Source organism: Cydia fagiglandana, chromosome 10 (assembly GCF_963556715.1).
Source record: "Cydia fagiglandana chromosome 10, ilCydFagi1.1, whole genome shotgun sequence".
NCBI classification, from domain to species: Eukaryota; Metazoa; Arthropoda; class Insecta; order Lepidoptera; family Tortricidae; genus Cydia; species Cydia fagiglandana.
This window is the reverse complement of record NC_085941.1, coordinates 5,744,788-5,769,774: the sequence shown is the minus strand read 5'-3', so window position 1 is coordinate 5,769,774 and position 24,987 is coordinate 5,744,788. Positions and strand designations below refer to the sequence as shown.

General features: G+C 40.4%; 1 protein-coding gene across 2 annotated transcripts in view; it reads left to right on the top strand.

The window, feature by feature from the left end:
• LOC134668064 (myosin-4-like) overlaps positions 1–24,987 on the top strand; it is a 171,431-nt gene that overhangs the window by 106,065 nt on the left and 40,379 nt on the right. For both annotated transcript variants that reach the window (XM_063525523.1, XM_063525524.1), the window contains one exon: positions 5,836–5,892. In XM_063525523.1, coding sequence (XP_063381593.1) covers positions 5,836–5,892 — 57 coding nt within the window. The remainder of the gene's footprint in view (positions 1–5,835; positions 5,893–24,987) is intronic.

The window sequence follows — 24,987 nt, the reverse complement described above, 5'->3', positions numbered from 1 at the left end:
AAACGTATGCGCGTATCCGACCCTACGACCGATCATAGCTTTGTTCAATTGTAACAGTTTTAGTATTTTAATGTGTAGTGGACTGTGTTGTATCGTAATCCGTGTACTTTAAGTTTAATAAACTGCTTTTAACTTCAGTGCCGACTATTACTATACCCACGCCCGCTATATTCTGGCCGCCCAACGTTTTTGGGTCTAGAACATTCGATCAACGTGTTCACAAAGTGTACCTGCCGGCCGCGACTTGTTTAAAAGAATGCCTCCACGTCGGCGTCGTAATGGAAGACTCTCGTTGGGTTCACAAGGGAGCACCGAGTCAATCAACGAGAACAGTATCACCATGAACCAGGACGCCCTAACGGCGGTGTTGACCACCTTGCAACAGACTCAGAACGAGTTTTGTCAGCAATTGCTTCGCGAGGTGAGGTCCTCGACTCCGTCCCAGGCCGACGCCACGGCTGCTGCCATCGCTGCGGCTGCTACGTTCGCTGCAGCTAATGGTAACTTCGCACAATGTACGGCGCGTTACAGCGGCAGCAAGGAGGAGCACCTGGAAAGCTTCGTGGATGCCGTAGAAAGTTACAAGTCGTGCATGCATATTACGGACGAAAATGCTGTTCGCGGTTTGTCGCTACTGCTTACCAAGGATGCAGGAGTTTGGTGGCAAGGTGTAAAATCACAAGTAAGGACGTGGGAAGATGCGCTCGACAAGCTGCGAAGTGCTTTCGGCGAGCGACGCCCTCCTTTTGTAATATACACAGAGCTTTTCTCTTTGGTTCAAGGCGAACAAAATACGGTGATTTTTGTTTCGAAAGCCAGAGCAATGTTAGCTAAGCTGCCACCAGAAGACCTTAGCGAGCGAGTCCAAATAGATATGGTATTCGGGCTCTTAGACCGCCGCATAAGAAAAAGGTTAAAAAGAGAAAAGATAGATACGTTTGATACATTACTGAAAAATTGTCAAAGTATAGAAGATTCACGGAAAGAGAATCATGTACCCATCGCGGCAAAGTCGAGCGATCGTCAAAGTACTACGGCAACGGCAGCGAGCGTTTCTCCGAATCGCGCAAGGTCGCGCGCCAGCGGTGCGAGCGGCGTTGCTACGCAACGCGCCGCCGACGAGGCCAACGCTTCAACGTCGCGTGCGTCGTCGCCGTGTTCTTCCGATCAAGCTGACTCCAAACCTCGTCGTTTGTATTGCGTTTACTGTCGTCGCAGCGGGCACAATAAAGACAATTGTGAAAGGTTAAAGAAAAGTGAAAAAAGTGATAAGTGCGTAGAAAATAAAGTCGTTGAGGAAGTGAAGTGTTACGGTTGCGGTGCCCCTAATGTTATTCGGTCCAAGTGTCCTAACTGTAACTCTAAATCGGGGCTGTCGTTTTATTCGCTCGACGTAGTATCCTGTCACGTCGACGACGCCGCTAACCCGCGCAGGGGCGGGTCGAGCGGACACGACTCGTCGCAACATGCATCACCGCCGCCGCCCGACGCCGCGAAGGCGCGTGCTTGGCACGGTGAAACTCCCGCCGTACCGCTCGGGGCGCTCGGCGAAAGTCCTGCGCGCGCTCACGAGTGTTCGCAAGAGCGCGATACTTACGCCGCCGGTCGCGGAGCAGCGGCGCGCACCGCGCGCATGGCAAGCGATGCGCCTGTGCCAGGGACAAGCGCCGGCGCCGCGCCGAGCGCTAACCCTTCGCCTGCGCACTGTGGAGGAGGTAACCCTACGCCTGCCGTGGGTGATTTTAGTTACGTACAAGCTTTATTTTGTAATGATGAAAATCAAAGTTTGTTTTGTAATGATGAAAGTCAAAGTCTGTCTTGTAGTAATGTTAACCAAACTTTGTTTTGTAATAGTGAAAGTCAAGTTTGTGATGATAACATTAATGTTTGTCAGGTCAATGTCAAGGTTTCTCCCCGCCCTATTATGATTATAAATATTCTTGGGGCGAGTGGCTCTGCACTTGTTGATCCTGCGGCTAAGGCTAGTGTCGCCGGTCACACGTTATACGCTTTCCTGCGAAGTAAAGGACACCCGTTAGTGTCGTCAACAATGAATGTTAGGTTGGCAGACGGTGTTAGTAGGAATATGACTGTACTCACCGCGGAGGTGGAGGTGACACTGAAACACAAGACAAGAAAAACTAATTTTGTGATTTTTCCTGATGCCGCTAGTAATGAGTCTCTCCTAGGGATAGATTTCCTTAAGGATTTCGGTTTAATCATTGATTTTCGCGACGATCTCTGGTATTTCGCTGAGAATAGTAAACAAAGGTATGGGTTACAGTTTGAAAGCGTGTCACCTCCCGCTCTGTGTGTTGCTGCTTTAGAGGTGCTTCGGGAGGACGAAGCCACTTTACTCGGCGCGCGACAATACGAGTTGCTTGCCCAGTTGCCCCCTGAAAACAAGGACCTGTTTGAGCCAGGGGGAGGGCCAGCTCTTGCTGAGCACAGGATCGACACGGGCGACCATGCGCCTATCGCGGTGCCGCCTTATCGTGTCACACCTGCAAATAAGGAGGTGACGCAAGCGGAAATAGAGAAGATGCTAGCTGATATTATAGAGGTTAGTTATGACTTAAGAGCCGTCCTTGGCAAGGAAAACTGTGTTCCTCAGGTTACGCCTTATCTTCGCTCGTTTATTAGTTCTCTGTCAGCAGTACGAGATCGGGTTGAAGTTCAGCAGGATATGCGTAAGGAACATGCTGACAAGTCTCGTCAGCCAGGTGATGTATTTGACGTCGGGGACAATGTCCTCATTAAGTCACGTGTTCTTAGCAATGAAGCAAAGAACGTCTCGGCCAAGTTTGTGCCGAAAAGAGATGGCGCTGACGTGGTTATTAAGAAGGTTAGTCCGACAACTTACCTGGTCGCTGATCTTGGCTCACCCGGTGAGGTTCTGGGCAAGTATCACTCCTCTCAGCTCGTTCGATTTAATAGTAGAGATGATGTGCTTCCTTCTCCCGTAGTGCCTAAACGAAATAGAGGTCGTCCACGTAACCGAGACCAGAGCGTTTTGCGAGTCCATGGACGTGGGCGTTTTCATGAACTCGAGGGGGAGTCTATAGCGTGTGACAGGGACAGCACGCCCACGCGTGCGTTAGAAAGGGATATCACGCCTTGTGAGCGTCTTCCTAAGAGAACCAATCCGGTCGACCCCCGGCTCGCTTCTTAACAGATTAAGCCGCGGGTCAACTTATGATAGGCGCGTGTGCCGCCATGTTGTATCGCGTGATCGCTGAGGGCGCTGCGCGCGAGTTAGTTCGGTAGCCGACACCTTTGTGTAAAAACGTATGCGCGTATCCGACCCTACGACCGATCATAGCTTTGTTCAATTGTAACAGTTTTAGTATTTTAATGTGTAGTAGATATGAGCGCCGCGCCGGCGCGCCGCCGCCGCCGACAAAATTTTCGCGCCGCCGCCGCCGACGTAGCGCTATCGGCGTGGCATCGGCGTGACCTTGTAGATACTACTACTTTCAGAATCACAGATGATATATATTTTATGTAGTTTAGATCTTTAACGGGGCTAGTCTGAATAGCTTATAGACATTCAAAAGGTATTTTAGATCCAAAAAAATCAAAAATTTCGATCATCATCATCATCAGCCTACTCTTGTCCACTGTTGGACATAGGCCTCTCTTATTGCACGCCATTGAGCACGATTTGCGTTATTTGCGGCAACTCTGTTCCAGTTCTTGCCAGCCGCCTTGCGAAGGTCATCGCTCCATCTAGTCTGCGGGCGTCCTACGCTACGTTTGGCGATGCGCGGTCTCCACTCGAGAACTCGTCTACCCCAACGGTTATCGGTTCTACGGCTAATATGACCGGCCTACTGCCACTTCAGCTTGCTAATCCAGTGGGATATGTCGACGACTTTAGTTCTCTGACGGATGACTTCATTTCGAATACGATCCCTCAGAGAGACTCCGAGCATAGCCCTTTCCATAGCTCGCTGAGCGACTTTAAATTTATGGACCAGTCCTACCGTGAGTGTTCAACTTTCGGCTCCGTATGTTATCACGGGTAGGACGCACTGATTGAAGACTTTAATTTGTCTTCAGACTCTGTGGGATTGATGACGTGAAGACTCGACTAAGCTTCCCATATGCTGCCCAGCCCAGCTGTAGCCTTCTATTCGACTCTTTCTCGAAGTTGTTCCTTCCTAGCTGCAGTATTTGCCCGAGGTAGACGTATTCCTGAACAACCTCGGGAACAGCCTCTTGTACTGCAATAGGTCCCGGAGCAACACGTTCGTTGAACATAACTTTTGTTTTGTAAAAATTCATCCGGAGACCTTTCCGTTGAGAAGAATCAGCTAGACAGGTCAGCATATGCTCTAAATCCTGCAACGTCTCAGCCATGATGACGATGTCGTCCGCAAATCGCAAGTGTGAGATGTACTCGCCATTAATATTGATACCATGTTCCTTCCAGTCGAGCGTTTTAAACATAATATATCCTCCAATGCATTTGTGAACAATTTGGGGGAAATCACATCCCCTTGTCTCACGCCACGATGCATGGGAATAGGCTTAGTCTGCTGGTTTTAGACTTGGACAGACATGGTAGCTGCGTTGTACAGATATCTCAACACTTGGATATATCGCCAGTCGACTTGGCATCGCTGCAGGGAATCCAGAACAGCCCAGATTTCAATGGAGTCAAAGGCTTTCTCATAGTCCACAAATGCTAAGCACAGAGGCCGATTATACTCCTCAGTCTTCTGTATAATCTGCCGCACTGTGAAGATGTGGTATATGGTGCCGTATCCTCCTCGAAATCCGGCCTGCTCCGGTGGCTGAAATTCGTCGAGTCTTCGTGCTAGGCGGTTCGTGATGACCCTCGAAAACAGCTTGTAGATGTGGCTTAGGAGCTAAATGGGTCGGTAGTTCTGCAATAGGGCCTTATTTCCCTTTTTGAAGAACAGCACGACAGCACTCCTACTCCATACCTCTGGAGTTCTCCCATCGAAGAGAACGGCGTTAAAGATGTTCTGGAGCTCCTTCAGTGCAGGTTTGCCTCCCGCTTTCAGAAGCTCAGTTGTAACGGCGTCGAAGACTTCGGTGTTAGGTGGAGCTCGGCCTTGGCCATAAATCGGTTTATTGGGTCGATATTGGTTAATGACGGACCTTGATTTTCTTCACTTCGGCTCTTTGGACTGTCGACCAGACGTTTCCCTGATACAGTCAATCCGCTACTTCTTACTTACCACAAAAGATAAGGGCCACGCAAAGATCTTCCGGCGAGGGCCTCGCCAAGATTAAGACCGCCTCTGATGCTGCGCGATATCGTTTATACTATATAAAACAATTTCGTACCTTTATTCAATAAATATTGCTTGAAATAGAAAAATGCACTTATTTTATAACTTTCTTACAGCAAAAATATGTATTTTCGGTAATATTTTGGTTCTAATTCTTTTTTCATTAATCAAAGGTGTTTCAAGGCCACGCCGCCGATTCGCCGCCGCCGCCGACCGATTTTGACCGGCGCGCCGCCGCCGGCTAAATGCCTATCGGCGCTCATATCTAATGTGTAGTGGACTGTGTTGTATCGTAATCCGTGTACTTTAAGTTTAATAAACTGCTTTTAACTTCAGTGCCGACTATTACTATACCCACGCCCGCTATACATCTATTATAACAGCAAAATACATGTGTTACTTTAATGTTCAGGCCAAGTTTCAAGTTACCTATCAGCTTATTGGTTTAAAATGAGAGCCTAAAATTCAATTCGATTGTATGGGTTTTTGGCGGTTGGCCTGGGGCGGCTGGTTATTGTTAGGATTAGATATTGTTTTTAATTATAACATTTTGGTTTTCCATTTGTTTCAGGCACCAAGAATGGAGTGTGGTGCCGCTGAGCTGAGTAGAAAACTACGAGTCGACCAGGTAACTACCATTCTTTAACGTGTAAATTATGCATAGCAACCGCTTTTATGGTTTCTGAGATCTTACATTAGTATTTGCTTAGCAAAAGTGTCACCAAAGAGGAAAACTAGACTTTCCCTTTTATAGAAAACTTACACCGAGTTGACAGGTTTTCTAATGCGCACCAGACGCTATCAGTAAGAATGAGATGAATAATTATTGTCATTCCTTCGTTTCATACCAATTTTTAATACTATTTAATTTAATAGCAATCGTTATACACTGTCAATAGTAATGTCAGTAGGTACTTACTTATAATAATACTGTAATTAATTACGGACATTGGTCAATAGTAATGTCAGTACCTAAGTACTCACTTATAATAATACTGTAATTAATTACGGACATTGTTTTGCCTATAAAAGTAAGAGCAAATGCAACATTACCGTTATATTCTGGCATTCCCACCGGCTTGCCCTTTAAGATCCCCGTTACAGCACAAAATGTACGTTCCTTATTCACTTTCTAGTATTCCACTCGTATCTATTTGACACCTGTCAAATTACAGTAGGTCGGCTCAACCGGTTTGCCACCTGTTTAAAAAAATAAACAAACATAATGCGGCTTGTGGGCTTTTTAACGATACCAATTATGTCAGTTCGATTACCTACTTGTTGAACGTTCAATATTATAATTTAAAGTACATGTATTTTAATATCGCTCTTTTAAATTAAACATGACATAATTTTATTTATGTTGAACGGTAATTGGACTAACTGTCATGAAAAAAATAAATTATATAACGAATCTTGTTTGCGAAAGCTTTTTAAGTAGCAAGAATAATTTATTAGCCTACAAAATTCGATGTCCAGTAGGTATGTGTGTAATTTTGGCTTGCGAATCAGGATCTCAATCCCTGTTATAATAACCAATACTTACTAACTTTTAAATTACTCCTGGACTTTTCGTGGCCTAAAATAATCCCCAAAATATTTAGACTCATTTCAGTCACTAAATGAAACAAGAGGCTTTAAATATTTGTCAATATTTTGGAATGATTTTTATTCAAACAAGAATACAATTTTGGAATTAAAAAAGTGAACCAATTAAATACAGATGGTGTTAGAATTCGATGAGAATGCGAGCGGTTTATGTAACGGTAACGCGTGAAGTTAAATGTCGAACATCGATTAATCGAGTCGTAATATCGATACGTTATCGAATAAAAACAAGAGCGTGAACGGTAATCAAACGAGATTTTAGATTACCGGTTGGCTTTTATTACATTTTTAATGATCACTTTTTTCTCTAACCTTACTATTTGATAAATCATTGTTTGACAATGGGGATTTGGGGTCAAGTTGTATTTATTCAGTTATTTTTGTAAAGTGCGAAAAAGTTATGTGTCATGAACATATTTAAAAAATATTTTCAGAGCTGCGAGGATCACGTCCAACCGTCTATGAAGAGTAGTTTATTTGTGAACCAGCTTTTGCGAACACTTCTACTAGTTAAAGCTACCTGCAATTTAGAAGAAATTAACTGCTAACTCTATGAAGACATTGCAGTGCGATCCTTAAGCAATCAGTTTAATTTTACGACCAGGAATGGCCAACCAAACAAGCCCGCGAGCTACTGATCATTCGATTGTTAACTCGATTCAGTTGTGCAATCGATTCTCACATATCGATTCATCGGTTTGGGATACGAGCCAGAGGCGATCAATGCGTTGTTTATTTAACTTTCTGTTTCGTAACATAGGAAATGCTCGGTCATTATTCTTTTTGTGATTGCAAATGACACATGTGCTACTCATTAGGTAATGGATAAGTAATTCTTTACAGGTGACAAGAAACTTTCCTGAGCCTTTTATTGGCAACGATGATATTGCGTTGCTATGTTGAGTCTTTTATGATATCTGATCAAGTGATCATGGAATGAAAGAATTATTGCATATATTTATTAATGTGTCTTGCGCAACCGATAAAAATAAAAATTCTGCAAATTATACTAAAATATGGTAAGATTAGCATTATAAAAGAAAATTAATTTTTAATTCTAAGTTAATTTATAGTATTTTTTTATTAATTTCTATTGTTACAAATGTTATTATTGTATGTTAAATAAATACACTGACTCCTTAAAAAGAAAAGAAAATTAGAATTTTATCTGTTTTGGGCAATAGAAGCATGACATTATTTTTTAAATGCGTATGTCCGGCCTTTGTGTAATACCTACTAAAGGTATAGGTAAATATATAACTATTTATTAAGATACATAGAAAACATCTATAGGTATGTCCTTAAGTTAGAAACAAATATTTGACTAAACATACAAACAAATTAATTTATCAAGATTCAACTCAGAACCAAATTCATAGACAGTCTCGGCCGGCTAGACAGCCATTATATTGGACTCATTATAACAAGAACTTACGCATCGACTATTAGAATCGTCACATTACACAACGTAAGTGATCGTACGGATAATTATTTTAACAATCGATCGTCGGTAGAAAGGAGGTCGCGTAATTTACGAGCCGATTATCTTAAACAGGCTTAATGTGGGCTCCTGTGGACGGTGACAGAGAAACTGGACAATAAATGAGGATGGCCTCTTGAAAACAACGGTTTACCTACCTAAAAATTTACAAAACAACATATTTTTTAAGCTGGAGATGTTCCCACCGACATAATAATTACCTACTGTTGATGATACCAAGTATATTTAAGTAGGTAACTGTAATTGAATTAAGGCGCTTGTATACGGCGACAGGAATACTGGACATAAGATGAGGATGGCCACTTGAGGACAGAGGGGCTACCGCGAAAACCAAAATTCGCAAATTGCGGGGATCTTCCTCTTTTACTCCAATGAAGGGGAAATTAGAGCGACAGGGAAAAATGCCCGCATTGTGAACTTCGATTTTCACGGTTATAGCCCAGGACAGGAGGACGACAACAAATACCTACGTTTTATGCAACGGTCACGAACTATCTAGAATGGTCACTTGAGCATATTGAGTTGAAATAACAAAATATACTTTATAAAAAATCATGTCGAATACCTATCTTAAGGAACCATAATGTACCTAAATGAACCGTTTTTCGACAGGAGGGTTTTCCTGTCCTGTCCAGCGAATTTCGACTATAACCCAAAAACCGACATAAAATACGTCAAAAAAGAGTGAACCGACGAAACCATCATGTTTCACATTGACTGATTCATACGTACTTCGAACCTACAAGTGACTCATTGAAGCATTTATTGCGGCGTATTGGAGGACTGACAGATACACAGACAGATATGTACAAGCAGCCCTCCGTTATTGTTTATTGTCTTATTGTGATGATTGGGATTGAGATGTAATGAAAGCTAGGCTTAAGCAGTGTCGAGCGTGAAATAAGTACCTAGAGAAAAACTCTGAATAGCACCAAGAGCAATGACTGACTGAATTATTGTGTATGTGTACATGCAAATTAGAAAATTATGTATATCTCTTTTTTATTTCGTTTTGGAATAACGGTAGAGATACCTACGCTATATTTTGATTTAAACAAATTAATATTATGGGATAATTTTACACAGACGCCCTGTTGTGGGTACTAGATGAGGATTATACTTCTATACATAGAAATAACCTATAGCTTCAGTAACAGATATTTCTTATACTCAAATAAATGCCCTTACCATACAAGGTTGCGAACCCAGGACCTCTAGAATCATAGGTAGGGTCACTAATACCGACTAGGCTAGGAGGCCGTTAAACACATTAAAAGTATTTAAAACTTCTAGCTGCCACTACTTCTTCTTCTACCTAGCGTTATCCCGGCCTTTGCCAGGGCACAGAATAAATAATAGTACTAGGTACAGAAGACTCACTCTATAACAAAACGCGTCTGTCACGATCAGCACAGATATGGCCGCTAGGTGGCGACAGCGCCACGCGCGGCTTATGGGAAACCCCAAAATTGGGGTCGAACGGATGGCCTTTAGCTACCTGTAGCAAAGCGACGAAATCGCGGAGTGACACGCCTGGCCATGGTCCGCTTTCATACTCGCTTTCCACCACTTTGCGCGATACTGGGCGTCGTCTCGCCTGCCACTACTTCACCACCCTAATACCATACGGTAAAGAGCCTGTTATGGGCCCGATTCGGATATTGAAATAGACATCTATCAGATATCTTTTAGACATCACCAAGATACGATAACGATATGTTTAAGATCTAACCTGTCAAATTTGACATTTGCGCGATTCTGGAGTTACTCTTGAACGATTTCCACAGGATATGACTTAGAGATCCAATTCACATCTAATAGATATCTTACTCTAACTAACGTAAAAGTGACATTGGTTGCCCGAATTGCGCTGCAAAAGAGAACTAGTTGATATCTAAACTATAACGTATCTAGAATGGATCTAGTATACGTGTCGTCTCTTGTGAATATCTTGAAGTTCGAATACGGCAGTATTATAGCCCGCAGCTCGCCGTGGGAAACGCAACTCATCGTGCCATTGAGATTTTACTAACCCAGACCTAGGGTTTGCAATCCGGATCCGAAATGTATGAAATTATCCGGATCTGGATTCGGATCCGCGGATCTTCCCATACATTTCGGATCCGTCGTGCAAACCTTACCCAGACCCATAAAGATCCAAAGTCTTTGCTTATTATACGCGATTTTAATACTCACTGCAAGCAATTTATGCCTTAAATCGGCGTAAACATTTAGCTGACTTCGATAAGTTTCTCTTTCGCTTTAGGACCTAACCCAATGAAACCGTAGGTATTATTCAATATATGACGTTATGTAATTCACAAATATTGTCAGATAGAATAAAATATTGATCGTGAATGAATAGTACATTGTTGAAGAGGCTAGAAAGCGGCTAATAGATAGACGAGTTAGTTTGAGAAGAACTATTGCACTTTCGGCCGTGTCCTTACAGAATTACTTTTCATGACTACTGTGAGGAAATTAATTATACAGGGTGCTTTTGTTATCACTGACCAAACTCTGGGTGAATATGTAGGTCAGACTGAAAAACTTTTATTATGGGGCCAACCCCGAAATCGCGAAAAACAAAATTCTGCTGTTCTATAGAAAACATTGACTGATTCAATAAAAGTTAAGTATGACCCCTATATTCACCCCTCAGAGTAGTAAGTGATGAAAAAAGCACACTCTGCCCGATACGAACTAGATCTAGAAACGATATGGATTAGATGTGTCAGTGCCAAAAGTGAAGTTTTTGTTTGAAGAAACGTTACATTTGAAACTGACATCTAATCCATATCGTTTCTATAGATCTATTAACTGACGTACCTACTTATCTCAAAGTTCGAATCGGGCCGCCTGTATATGTATATGTAAACAAGTGTTTATCACGGGAATCTTCATTCCACGCAAACAAAGTCGCGGATAAAAGAAGAGGCTAGTAGCATATAACAATTATCATAAAATATGAATTCGTGCCTGTCAAAGTGTAGCGCAAGCCGGTGCGCCCGCGCACGCGACAGCGGATGGTCGTGTTTTTGTCGTCTCGCTTCCTCGCGCTTACCCTTAATCGCATACGAGTTTGTATGTGGAGCACCGGGCATGCGCGACCGGTGCCGATGTACAGGTCTTTCGGAAATTGGTACGTTTTGTCCACTTATGGCGAGTATAGGCGAGTATACCGGGTGTGGCCTGTAATAAGAGCCCGGACACGGCCCGGTCTACCGTGAATCATCCTTTATTGTTAAGAATGGCCAATTACTCTGTATCTGTAGTGCCCAATAACTACAGCAGTCATCCTACTTTAGGAGCAAAATCGAATTTGCAACGAATAATTTTGACGAAGCTTAGTTCATATTCAGTAACCGTCTGCGATTTAACAATAAAACTGTATCTCACAATAAAATCGCAACGCGACACACTTCCGAACTGTCATATTGTATTTCAACATGATTTATTACCCAAAGCTCAACTTTTACTTTAACATTTCCCACATTTCTTTTTACAAAAACTCAAAACCTAATTTGTTCCTTTCCGAACAACCTACTATTAAATTTTGAGTCAATGAATTCTTTGGCTAAATTATACTGCCGTATTCGAACTTCAATATATTCACAAGAGACGACACGTACTAGATCCATTCTAGATACGTTATAGTTTAGATATCAACTAGTTCTCTTTTGCAGCGCAATTCGGGCAACCAATGTCACTTTTACGCTAGATAGACTAAGATATCCATTAGATGTGAATTAGATCTCTAAGTCATATCCTGTGGAAATCGTTCAAGAGTATCTCCAGAATCGCGCAAATGTCAAATTTGACAGGTTAGATCTTAAACATCGTATCTTGGTGATGTCTAAAAGATGTCTAATAGATGTCTATTTCATAATCCGAATCGGGCCCATAGTTTAGTTTTTTGTGTCCCGAGGGTCCGTGCCGGGACTGAACCGGTTTGGGTGTGATTCATTCAGGAATTTGTAGGGTCGTGGTATACCTGGCGTTTTTTAGAGTCGGGAGGTGTGGTCCATTCATATGGGTGTCGTGACATGTTGAGTTTCTATTACAAAAAATAATATGCATATATATAGTTGTTTACTTTTAAGGGATGTCGTGAACTGTAATGTCATTTGTCAAGTGTCTCATTGTTGGAGCTTCCTATTGGTTTGGGGACTGCATATTGATTGTGATACCTACTTAATTGAATGTTTATTTGTGAATCTAACTGTTCAATTAATATAAAAATCATAATTAAAATCAGAATCGGAAGTTATAATGAGCTTTTAAATAAGTTCATACTAATTGATTGATGATAAAACTACTATACCTATTAGCTTATATAGTATACAAATATTTAAAAAGTTCAGGTACTTACTAATAGTTTAGCTGACTGTACATATATATATCCATATAAAAAACCAGCAACCGTGTTACTTAATCCTAATACTTAATACATAGGTCTGGTACCTACATACACAATATGTACTTATATTTTATTTATAATATTATTTTTTCCAATAAAATTGATTTTTAAGATAAAAAAGCTTTGAAGCTTTATAGCAAGAGACACGTCGGCCTCATTAACTACCACGAGTAATAATTCGACCTTTATACATATTTAAGTCATGTCCCATTTTCTACAGAGCAAAAATGTCAAATTTCCCAAGAATGTTGCATCACAGAAGTCACGCATAAAGAGACATGTTAACGACAGTTTTTAATTGTTTAATTGGTAAATTACCCCAATCAGCCTCGAGGTGCCGTCGAGGAAGCGACCGCATTCTCAGGTGCGAGATTTTGCACGTTATGTTATGAATTTTAGGGTTCCTTATGTAAAAATAGGTACCTATTAAGTAATCATAATCATAATCATTTATTCGATGCAATCCATGGTGTTTATACAGGTGTTTAAGTTTCATTCAGTACAGCATGGACCCTACAAGGGCGTGGCATCATATACGTAAGAAAAGTAAGATATTTAAACATTCATACATTATATAACTATTTATAATTTGTCAAGCTACTGCCAATTTTACGGTACTGTGCGGTTTAAAGGGGCCCACTGATTAACAGTCCGCCGGACTCTATCGGCCTGTCAGTTAGAACAAAATATTGACAGGCCGATACCGTCCGGCGGACTGTTAATCAGTGGGCCCCTTAAGAGGAATTTCCTACCGCGGACGCTCTGGCTGGGGAATGAGCTCCCTCCCGAGGTTTTCTCGAGGGGCTACATCATGAGGTTCTTCTAAAAATGAGTAGGAAAGGAACTTACACAATTTTTAAAGGGTCGGCAACGCGCATGTTACACACCTGGAGTTGCAGGCGTCCATAGGCTATGTGTTGGTTGCTTGTTTGCCACTGACGTTGTAGGTATAAAAAAATACTCGTAAGTTGGTAAGCTCAAGGGTTTTGTCAAATTCCTTCAAAACATTATTGCTACAAAAACCAGGTTACCAGATGCCGACTCACTCTTGACCACTTTTTTGCGACCCCGCAGAGATTATTTTTTACCTTACAGGCTCATTTTATAATTTCGTTACCTTGTAAGGGTTCTTAGCGTGAACTTTCTCGCATAAGCTACTTAATCATGTATGATTCAATTTTCATATTTAACTTTCTGCCATAAATAACGTATATTTGATTGTAGATTATTTCATATTTTTGTAGTATTGCAAAAAGGAGGATAAATGAATAATTTATGTGGCTAGAATGATGAAGAACCTTTCATAATGATTGTACTACTTAACTAGATCACATACCTACCTATGTACTTACTTACGTATAAATGCAAATACATCACAAAACTACCTTTCATTAAAAAAAAAACTCAGTTAAAAAAACTGACAAACGTTTTATGCAACAAACACATCCCTAAAAATCTTCAATGGAAATCCAAAATCCTTCGGAATCGAATTGCATTCCCGTACAGTTTTGCACGGACCTACGTACATATGTTGTACCGACCGGGACTTTTGACCCTGCCTCTCATCGTAGGGTTGGCAGTTTAGACGGCCTAGCAAATATGACAATCGTTGTTAAAAAATGCCAATCCAAAGTTAAACAATGTATAGAAATAGGGATGTAGCTATTCGTTAGCAGCTGTCATTTGCATTTTTTTCGTTTGGCGTTACTTGTACGATTGCTATTAGATCTTGGCCTAGCCCCCAGTAGTATTGCAAAATATGCATAAATTTCTATTACATGAACTTGTCAATAAAGATTTTTATAATCTGTGTATTGATCTAAAAGTTACAAATCATTACGTCAGATCTACCTACACTACAGCCTTATCGGAGAAATTTATGCATATCAGTCATATCACATATAGGTACCTAAATAACTAAGTAATGACAAATTTGAACCACTCTCTCGCTCATTTTAACACTTTGACTAAGTACTGAAATACTGAGGCGAGCTACTTTCGAGTTAGATTTCGTAATACTGTTATTACAACACTTTGTAAAATATATCATCCATTACTTTTACCTCTAAATAATAACACAAACACTGGGCGTGCGTAGGTGGACGACATTTTAAAGTCCCACAGTTCTACATTACATTAGTGACATTTACATTATCAATCGTGAATTACAATATGAATAGATCGGTTTTCTGAAATCGTTTAGCAATCGCATCAATCAAGATTAACTTTCTACGCAATGCGTAAGATAATCCCTTGAGTTACTGGCAATTAGACATAGTTTAGGGCTTTGTGTTCTACTTATTGCAATATGTAGGAAATTGATGAGAAACAAGCTTTTATTACCTGATCTGTAAAAATTAAATTAGCATCATCTTCCTAGCGTTATCTCCTTTACAACAGCATTTGTAACGTTGCATCTTTTCGTCTCGTCAAAGTCTCGGGAAACACCGAGATTTTCTGGATAACCGGGACTAGAGACCTCATAGGAATCACGAGTTGACCGAGTGGTCGTCTTTTACCGCGTGTGGCCTGTAACACGGACAAATAATTAAAACATAGATTGTACTCCTCAAACGGTGACACTTTTGTTCAACAACTTTTAAAAATGGACTCAATGGACGCCATCGCCACGCCATATCATTGTGATTGACGTTGCTTGTCACGCATTTAAACATAACAAAATTCGCAATACATTGCGTCTTAGAATAAACTTTAAAGTGTATTAATAATCAAACCACAAGTTATTTATAAAAGTCGCTGAACAAATGTTGGTCAGTATGAGGAGTACAGCCTACAGTTAAATTTTTTGCTCATATTACAGGCCACACCCGGTATGGTGACCGGCTATGAATAAGGCTTCAGTGTTCACGTTAATCTTTCGGTAACCGGCGAACAACTTCGATCATTTGTTTGTTGTTGTTTCTCTCTCTCTCTAAAATGTGCAAGAAAGATAAAGAGGCAAATAGGCGAAGAAACATCGAAGACATTTGTTATAGCCCTGTAAAATTTAGTGGTAGCCCTATGTCCGCGGTTGGAAAGTGGCGAAGTGGGTCGCGCTGTGGGCGGGACACCTGCTCGATGCTCGTGTGACCGACGTCTTTACTTGTACCATTGCCCACACTATTAACTGTACATCAGTGGACCTTATGCCTTTTGTAATAAGGTCCACCGTTGTACAGTTACGAGTGTTGCTGCTTTTACGTTAAAACAGAAACTGGACAAGTTCCATTCACGGAACAACTAGTATTGCAGGCTTTTGTCTATGGGTCACTTTTAATGCATATCAGGATTATTGGGAACCCCTAGTGTAAATTTTATGCGATGGCCATAGCGTGACGAGCGTTCGCGTTTGCGTTTTGTCTATTTTTGTATGGAATTTTGAATAGCGCGCCAAGTGGGACGCTTTGGTTGGAACTCAAAATCCCATACAAAATGCATGACACTTAACGCATTATATTACTTCTCTTGCGTTATATTAGTCTCTTATTTCTCATTTATTATTGTCGCGTGATTTAGTTAGTACACAAGTTACAAAGGCATGTTATAATTCCTCTTGAACACCATGCACATTAAAGCAGATGCTAAGGTGAAAATGAAAACCATAGCAAAACACAAAGGTTATAAACTCTGGTTAGTAAAAAAAAAGTAAAAGTGGATGTACCTACCTATAGACAGAATAGATGTTGCAGAAACAATAACATAATTTACATAACATTATATTTAATTAACTTTTTGCATTATTTAACTTTTGTGCCACTAATTACTCGATTCCTTTAGGCTTTAATTGCCCCATAATATCTCCTCCGCGAAAATACAACCGCTGCCGGGCTAGCACATGGATGGTTGGCACGACAGTATATCGCCCGCGAGAGAGACTTGCCCGTCCCTGTTTAATTAATACAGTTAGAGAAAGACTGGTGGTCTATCTCGCGGGCGAGATACTGTCGCGGCCCTCCTGTGCTAGGCCTACTGATATACAAAACCATGACAGATAGCTATTGTTCTTTTAAAAGTAGGTAGCTGGCAAAACCTGCCATACACCTACTTTTACCGGACACGGGCAGACTGCACCGCCAATCGGAATCGATTCGGTAACGAATTAACGAATACTTTTCGATTATTCGATTGCGTAATGTGAGCGATAGCTTCCGACCGGTTGTTGTGCAATTGTTTATTTTAGTTGTTTTCACGTAAAAGGCGTTGTTATAGCATAGGTCAACGTAAACAAATACCTTATACATAAATATGCAGTTAAGTAATACAAGGCGTAAGGTCAATGAGGAGAAGACTTTTTATATGGAAAGACCGTCTAGAAAGAATCTCTTTTGTCGCTTTACTTTCTTTTGTTTGTACACATACCTACTCCACTTACAGAAGGTATAGAGCAGAAGGAGTAAAGCTCTTCCTTTCTGATTGTCTGAGCGTCGTACGTATATAAATACGAGAGTTCTTGCCCTATCCTCCTAAGGCCCAAGGTCCTATCTATAGTACTTATTGAATTCAAGGAAATTTAAATCATACTCGATTCAATTTTTACACAACGCAAAATCAACTCTATTTCCTACACTAAAGGTTAAAATTTCTGTCGCAAATTTTGCATTTTTCATTTGTATGGCTGGGGCTTTGGAGGCTATGCCGGTCTTCCCATCAATAAATCTTATTATATGCCGGTCTTCCCCACATTGAACTTACAAGTTACCTGTTCTGACAGAGCTATCAGTTGAATAATGCTCTGAAAATAAGTATTTCTCGTTATATGCCTCCGATGGTTCCATAATTAAATCTTATATACCGGTAATGTCAACATTGACTTAAAGCGAAAAATCCATGCCTTTTGCTGTCAACACAAAGCATCCTCAAGAGCTACGACAATCTTACCACATTGTAGGTATGCTATTATTACTGTGATCTTCTGCAAGGTATATTGTATGTAGATGACATTGTCTACAAATGCAATTCCTAAGCCCTGACACATTTATTAACCACCATAACGACTACTACATAAAACGAGACACATATTTTAAATATTTATTCACGCAGCACCGGTTTCCAATGGCCGGTAACCGTACACATTGCGGTTAATCTTTATCGCCGTGTTCAACCAATGTCAAGACGTTAATTTGACATGATATGTGGACTATCCTCGGGTTGATGCGTATCTGCGTTTTATTACATGCATTATGTTGTAACGCGTAATCAGCTCTCGTCAAGTCATTTTATGATGTGCAATGGATTTGATCTTGTAACTATGTAAATATGTAGGTATAGATGTAGTGCGTGCATGCACCACAGAAATAGTTCATTATGTAGCTCGATAGGCATCATTAATTACCTACATTTGCCAAGCCACCCGGGAGGCAAACACTGTGAGCCGTCCTGTCCAGGAATCCGTCTTTACGTGGTTTTTGTACAGTAAGCAAAACTATTAGCTTAGCACCCTTGCAGATAAAAAAGTTGCATACCTACCTTTTTAAGTTACAGAGTGTGTGACCCGATAGTTTGGCAATGGTGACTCATGTGTCACTTTGTGCGCCTTAGTGCATTGTCCAGTCTAAGGTGTGTCTCCATAAACCACGAATACTCGTAGGTAGTTATGCGTCATAATCAATATAATCATGCATGCTGAGGTCAATTAGTTGAACAACAAAACAAACATCTTTCTTGACAATGATATGATAGCCACTGAGTAGAGTGGACCAACTCCGTATTGCCTGAGCGGTGTCAATCGAGTGTTCGTAATTATATCCCGGGCCGGGGTCACTATTTAAATAACAGATTGTTAATTATGCAATCATAATACTTAACAGAGAACAGCTGGACAGAACAGTGAGCGTTTTACTCCTATTGGTATAGCAATTCGGTTCAGTGTTGATGCCTATCGTAGTTCGATAGTTAGTTGACAAACTTCATGTAGTAAAAAGTGTATCTCCAAATGTTAGGGCCTAGGCGACACTTCATTGAATTCGGAATAATGCAAATATAAGAAAAGTAACACAATCACAGTAATCACAATCGACAGTGATAAGCCGGGTCACAGCATATCATTACCTCCAGTGGTTTGGGACATCTAATACATGTGTTGATGCCTATCGGGCTACTTAGTGGACCGGCTCCGTGTTGTCTAAGGTGTGTCATTGCGTATGCGTCACCAACGTGCTTTAGGTCAACCCATGAGATGTGATAGTATTTTATAAGTTTCTATTTAAGTACGAAGTTTCACCTGTCCCGGAGTCTGTGACTCATTTGCTTTTCGATGTTTGCTTGAGCTCAATTTTCTAATCATTACCTAGAATTAGTTATGATATCGATGATACGAGTATCTACTATTTAACGGTCTTAAGCTTTGGCAAGTTTAATACTTGCTTGAGCGCAAAATACAGATGTCATAGGGAACTCCCTATTGATATCTGTATTTTATGTAGTATATAATGTATGTAGGTAGGCAACTGTCTACCTACATACATTTTAATCCGTTCAAGAGGCTTTCAATCAAGTTCCATAAAAGTCCTTTTTTTGAATTTTAATAGCACCTAAATTCCTTATCTGGAACAAACTTTCAAGTTGGCAAGGCAATGAATTCACTCAGTGACATCCTCAAAAACAATAATGTACCAAACGGGATACTTGAGGATAGGGTACTGTATCATCTGAGTAATGGTAGGTCGGACCCCGTCATTAGTTTCGCGTATCATCGCGCTGACCCTAAGGTCAACTTTCCCATGGCAATGGCATTGTTGGCGAGGGTCATAAGGTGTTGATACCGTTTGGGAATAAATAGGCCATTGGTGACTGCTGATGGTGCCAAATATACAGTGTGAAAAGATATGTCGGGCCCTGGAGGGAAACAAAATCTTTAAATGCAATTACGTTTCTTTAAAAAAATAAAGGAATGTCTCCTTTAAGTAAAATGAGCCAGCTTAAGGGTTTAAGGTAGTTTTCCTCCAGGGCCCGACTTATCTTTCCACACTGTATATGGTCACGTTTATCAAGCGATGGCGTGAAGATGCCGCATCTGTCTTGTGTCTATCTGGGGTTTCATAATTCTGGACCAAAATTGGTGTGGATCGGATGTACTTGTAGCTACCTGTAGCAAAGCGACGAAATCGCGGAGTGAGCCACGCCTGTCTCCAGAATGTTCTTTCCCCCATATGCAAGTTAGGCTTGCGGTTGCGTTTTCCAAAGCAATTTCGTTTATCACCAAACGCTGCGGTGCGCAGTCACACACACAATGCGCGAATTTCACATAGAAAGCCCACCCGGATTCCCATCTCGACGTGTTATACTTGTTCGGAATACATGTTCATTTGTTTGATCGCAGTTGGAAGCTGACCAAAATAACTTTCACTACATTGTGCGATAATTAGTATTCGGATGAGGAAAGCTGCGAGATCCGAGTATTGTTCAAATAAGAGTAATCTTGGCTGGGTGATACTGTAGCTCATTAATAAGCGTCATGTGATATTACGAGATTGAAGGTGATAAAATTGGAAACCGGTGTCGTATGCGGTGTCTGTAGTCGAGATATCTTTGACCCATGAACTATTACTATCTTTTAGCTATTTGTCGCATTTTATATAAAGTGATATTATTATCTCAATTTAATGGCGGGCGTTCTATTGAGTTTGTAAAGTCGCCATCAGATATATCGGAGCGGCTAAGGCACTCACAAATATCTGAACACGCGCCTCTATTGTCAGGGCGGGCGTTAAAGTGCGTGTTGAGATATTGTGAACACCTCGGCCGCTCCGATGTATTTGATGTCGACCCTACGAACGACGAATAATTAATTACTTATTGGTATGTTATTTATTCGCAGCGTATGCCTACTAGCTAATTAGACGCATGGCCGAATGAGAAGTTAAAATCATATTAATTAACATCAAAGTCTAAGTTCGAATAGCCTATGTTTAGTTTTGGTTTGTTTATTGTTTATTTGTTGTCTTATGTTTTATTTAGTGTCAGATTTCATATTTTACCGTCAAACAGGGTATGTAGCAAAACAATAGTGTAAAGTTATGACTAGTGCCTTAGTATTGCACTATATTTCATTACTAAGGCTTGGTGATCGGTCAAAACTAGACTAGATTTCGTATTGTTAACGAAATATAATCAAGTAGACAGCTGGCGCAGTTAAAATTTTAGTGCCAATAATTTAACTCTCTTTTATTTGTAAGCTAAAGCGGCAACTTATGGTTGTTATGCGACTTTGTTTGTTAGAATTCTTAGTTTTTCAGAATACTTTTTTTAACCATAATATAGGAGGCAAACAAGCTGACGGATCGCCCGATGGTAAGCGATTACCGCCGCCCTTGGACACCCGCAACACCAGAGAGGTTGTAAGTGCGTTGCCGGTTATTAAGATTTTTACTTATTTACATATTTAATCAATATTATACAATTATACAACTCCTTGTAGGTGGAGTAATTTAAGTAGTAGGGTACATCGCCAATTACTAGCCACCCCCCAATTACTGGCCACTTAATTTGATTTCTATTTATAGGTGAACAAAGTTCATTTTAGTATATAAGGTACGAAAATCCAATTATTAGCCAGTTTTCAATTACTGGCCACCTATTCCAAAAATGAATTCTATTTACAGATAAATAAAACTCATTTTCAGTATAAGGAAAATGGCCAGTAACTGAAATTTATCCACAACCCACTCGTTCAATAACTGGCCGCCTCTTACAAAAATGAGTTCTATTCACCTATACACAGAATTCATTTTAGTATAGGTGGCCAGTAATTGAAAACTGGCTAATAATTGGCGATGTACCCTATATCTGTCCTCCAACTTCTTATTGATACGAAACAAAGTTTAGGTAGGTTAGTATAATATGTTACACTTCGAAGGCCGCAATAATATGTGACACGCTCTTATGGCTCTACAAATAAGATCGTGTCAGATATTTTTGCGGCCTTCGAAGAGTAACATAATTATTTTTGCAGGTGACTGTACCTACTTTTTTCCTTTCTTAATCCAGTTTTAAGTCATCGAATGGGTTACTTTCATACAACTTTCTATTCAAAATGACCCATTTTCCTTTCCCTTGAGTGTATAGTCTGTATCTTTAGGTATTTAAAAAAGAGTAAACGAAATAAATAAGAGAGTAAGAGTTGAGGGTAAATGAAAACATTACATGATCAAATAATGTAGGTTAAAGTCAGGTCGTTCAGTGACAGATTCAGGTGGTTTTGTATTTGGTTGGTTAGTCAATAAATGTTATAGCTACCCGAAAATGTATAAATTATTTGTTTACTTTTATTTAAGTACTTAGGTACCTAAATATACAGTGTGGGTATTGAATTTGACTCACAATACTGGTTTAATTATGGAACCGCGTTGTCCTTGCAGTCCTGCGGCTGTTTGTGCAGCCGACAGCTGCCCCAGTTCCCATGCCCCGCTGGACATCTTCTTCATCAACTTCGATCATTTGTTTGTTGTTGTTTCTCTCTCTCTCTAAAATGTGCAAGAAAGATAAAGAGGCAAATAGGCGAAGAAACATCGAAGACATTTGTTATAGCCCTGTAAAATTTAGTGGTAGCCCTATGTCCGCGGTTGGAAAGTGGCGAAGTGGGTCGCGCTGTGGGCGGGACACCTGCTCGATGCTCGTGTGACCGACGTCTTTACTTGTACCATTGCCCACACTATTAACTGTACATCAGTGGACCTTATGCCTTTTGTAATAAGGTCCACCGTTGTACAGTTACGAGTGTTGCTGCTTTTACGTTAAAACAGAAACTGGACAAGTTCCATTCACGGAACAACTAGTATTGCAGGCTTTTGTCTATGGGTCACTTTTAATGCATATCAGGATTATTGGGAACCCCTAGTGTAAATTTTATGCGATGGCCATAGCGTGACGAGCGTTCGCGTTTGCGTTTTGTCTATTTTTGTATGGAATTTTGAATAGCGCGCCAAGTGGGACGCTTTGGTTGGAACTCAAAATCCCATACAAAATGCATGACACTTAACGCATTATATTACTTCTCTTGCGTTATATTAGTCTCTTATTTCTCATTTATTATTGTCGCGTGATTTAGTTAGTACACAAGTTACAAAGGCATGTTATAATTCCTCTTGAACACCATGCACATTAAAGCAGATGCTAAGGTGAAAATGAAAACCATAGCAAAACACAAAGGTTATAAACTCTGGTTAGTAAAAAAAAAGTAAAAGTGGATGTACCTACCTATAGACAGAATAGATGTTGCAGAAACAATAACATAATTTACATAACATTATATTTAATTAACTTTTTGCATTATTTAACTTTTGTGCCACTAATTACTCGATTCCTTTAGGCTTTAATTGCCCCATAATATCTCCTCCGCGAAAATACAACCGCTGCCGGGCTAGCACATGGATGGTTGGCACGACAGTATATCGCCCGCGAGAGAGACTTGCCCGTCCCTGTTTAATTAATACAGTTAGAGAAAGACTGGTGGTCTATCTCGCGGGCGAGATACTGTCGCGGCCCTCCTGTGCTAGGCCTACTGATATACAAAACCATGACAGATAGCTATTGTTCTTTTAAAAGTAGGTAGCTGGCAAAACCTGCCATACACCTACTTTTACCGGACACGGGCAGACTGCACCGCCAATCGGAATCGATTCGGTAACGAATTAACGAATACTTTTCGATTATTCGATTGCGTAATGTGAGCGATAGCTTCCGACCGGTTGTTGTGCAATTGTTTATTTTAGTTGTTTTCACGTAAAAGGCGTTGTTATAGCATAGGTCAACGTAAACAAATACCTTATACATAAATATGCAGTTAAGTAATACAAGGCGTAAGGTCAATGAGGAGAAGACTTTTTATATGGAAAGACCGTCTAGAAAGAATCTCTTTTGTCGCTTTACTTTCTTTTGTTTGTACACATACCTACTCCACTTACAGAAGGTATAGAGCAGAAGGAGTAAAGCTCTTCCTTTCTGATTGTCTGAGCGTCGTACGTATATAAATACGAGAGTTCTTGCCCTATCCTCCTAAGGCCCAAGGTCCTATCTATAGTACTTATTGAATTCAAGGAAATTTAAATCATACTCGATTCAATTTTTACACAACGCAAAATCAACTCTATTTCCTACACTAAAGGTTAAAATTTCTGTCGCAAATTTTGCATTTTTCATTTGTATGGCTGGGGCTTTGGAGGCTATGCCGGTCTTCCCATCAATAAATCTTATTATATGCCGGTCTTCCCCACATTGAACTTACAAGTTACCTGTTCTGACAGAGCTATCAGTTGAATAATGCTCTGAAAATAAGTATTTCTCGTTATATGCCTCCGATGGTTCCATAATTAAATCTTATATACCGGTAATGTCAACATTGACTTAAAGCGAAAAATCCATGCCTTTTGCTGTCAACACAAAGCATCCTCAAGAGCTACGACAATCTTACCACATTGTAGGTATGCTATTATTACTGTGATCTTCTGCAAGGTATATTGTATGTAGATGACATTGTCTACAAATGCAATTCCTAAGCCCTGACACATTTATTAACCACCATAACGACTACTACATAAAACGAGACACATATTTTAAATATTTATTCACGCAGCACCGGTTTCCAATGGCCGGTAACCGTACACATTGCGGTTAATCTTTATCGCCGTGTTCAACCAATGTCAAGACGTTAATTTGACATGATATGTGGACTATCCTCGGGTTGATGCGTATCTGCGTTTTATTACATGCATTATGTTGTAACGCGTAATCAGCTCTCGTCAAGTCATTTTATGATGTGCAATGGATTTGATCTTGTAACTATGTAAATATGTAGGTATAGATGTAGTGCGTGCATGCACCACAGAAATAGTTCATTATGTAGCTCGATAGGCATCATTAATTACCTACATTTGCCAAGCCACCCGGGAGGCAAACACTGTGAGCCGTCCTGTCCAGGAATCCGTCTTTACGTGGTTTTTGTACAGTAAGCAAAACTATTAGCTTAGCACCCTTGCAGATAAAAAAGTTGCATACCTACCTTTTTAAGTTACAGAGTGTGTGACCCGATAGTTTGGCAATGGTGACTCATGTGTCACTTTGTGCGCCTTAGTGCATTGTCCAGTCTAAGGTGTGTCTCCATAAACCACGAATACTCGTAGGTAGTTATGCGTCATAATCAATATAATCATGCATGCTGAGGTCAATTAGTTGAACAACAAAACAAACATCTTTCTTGA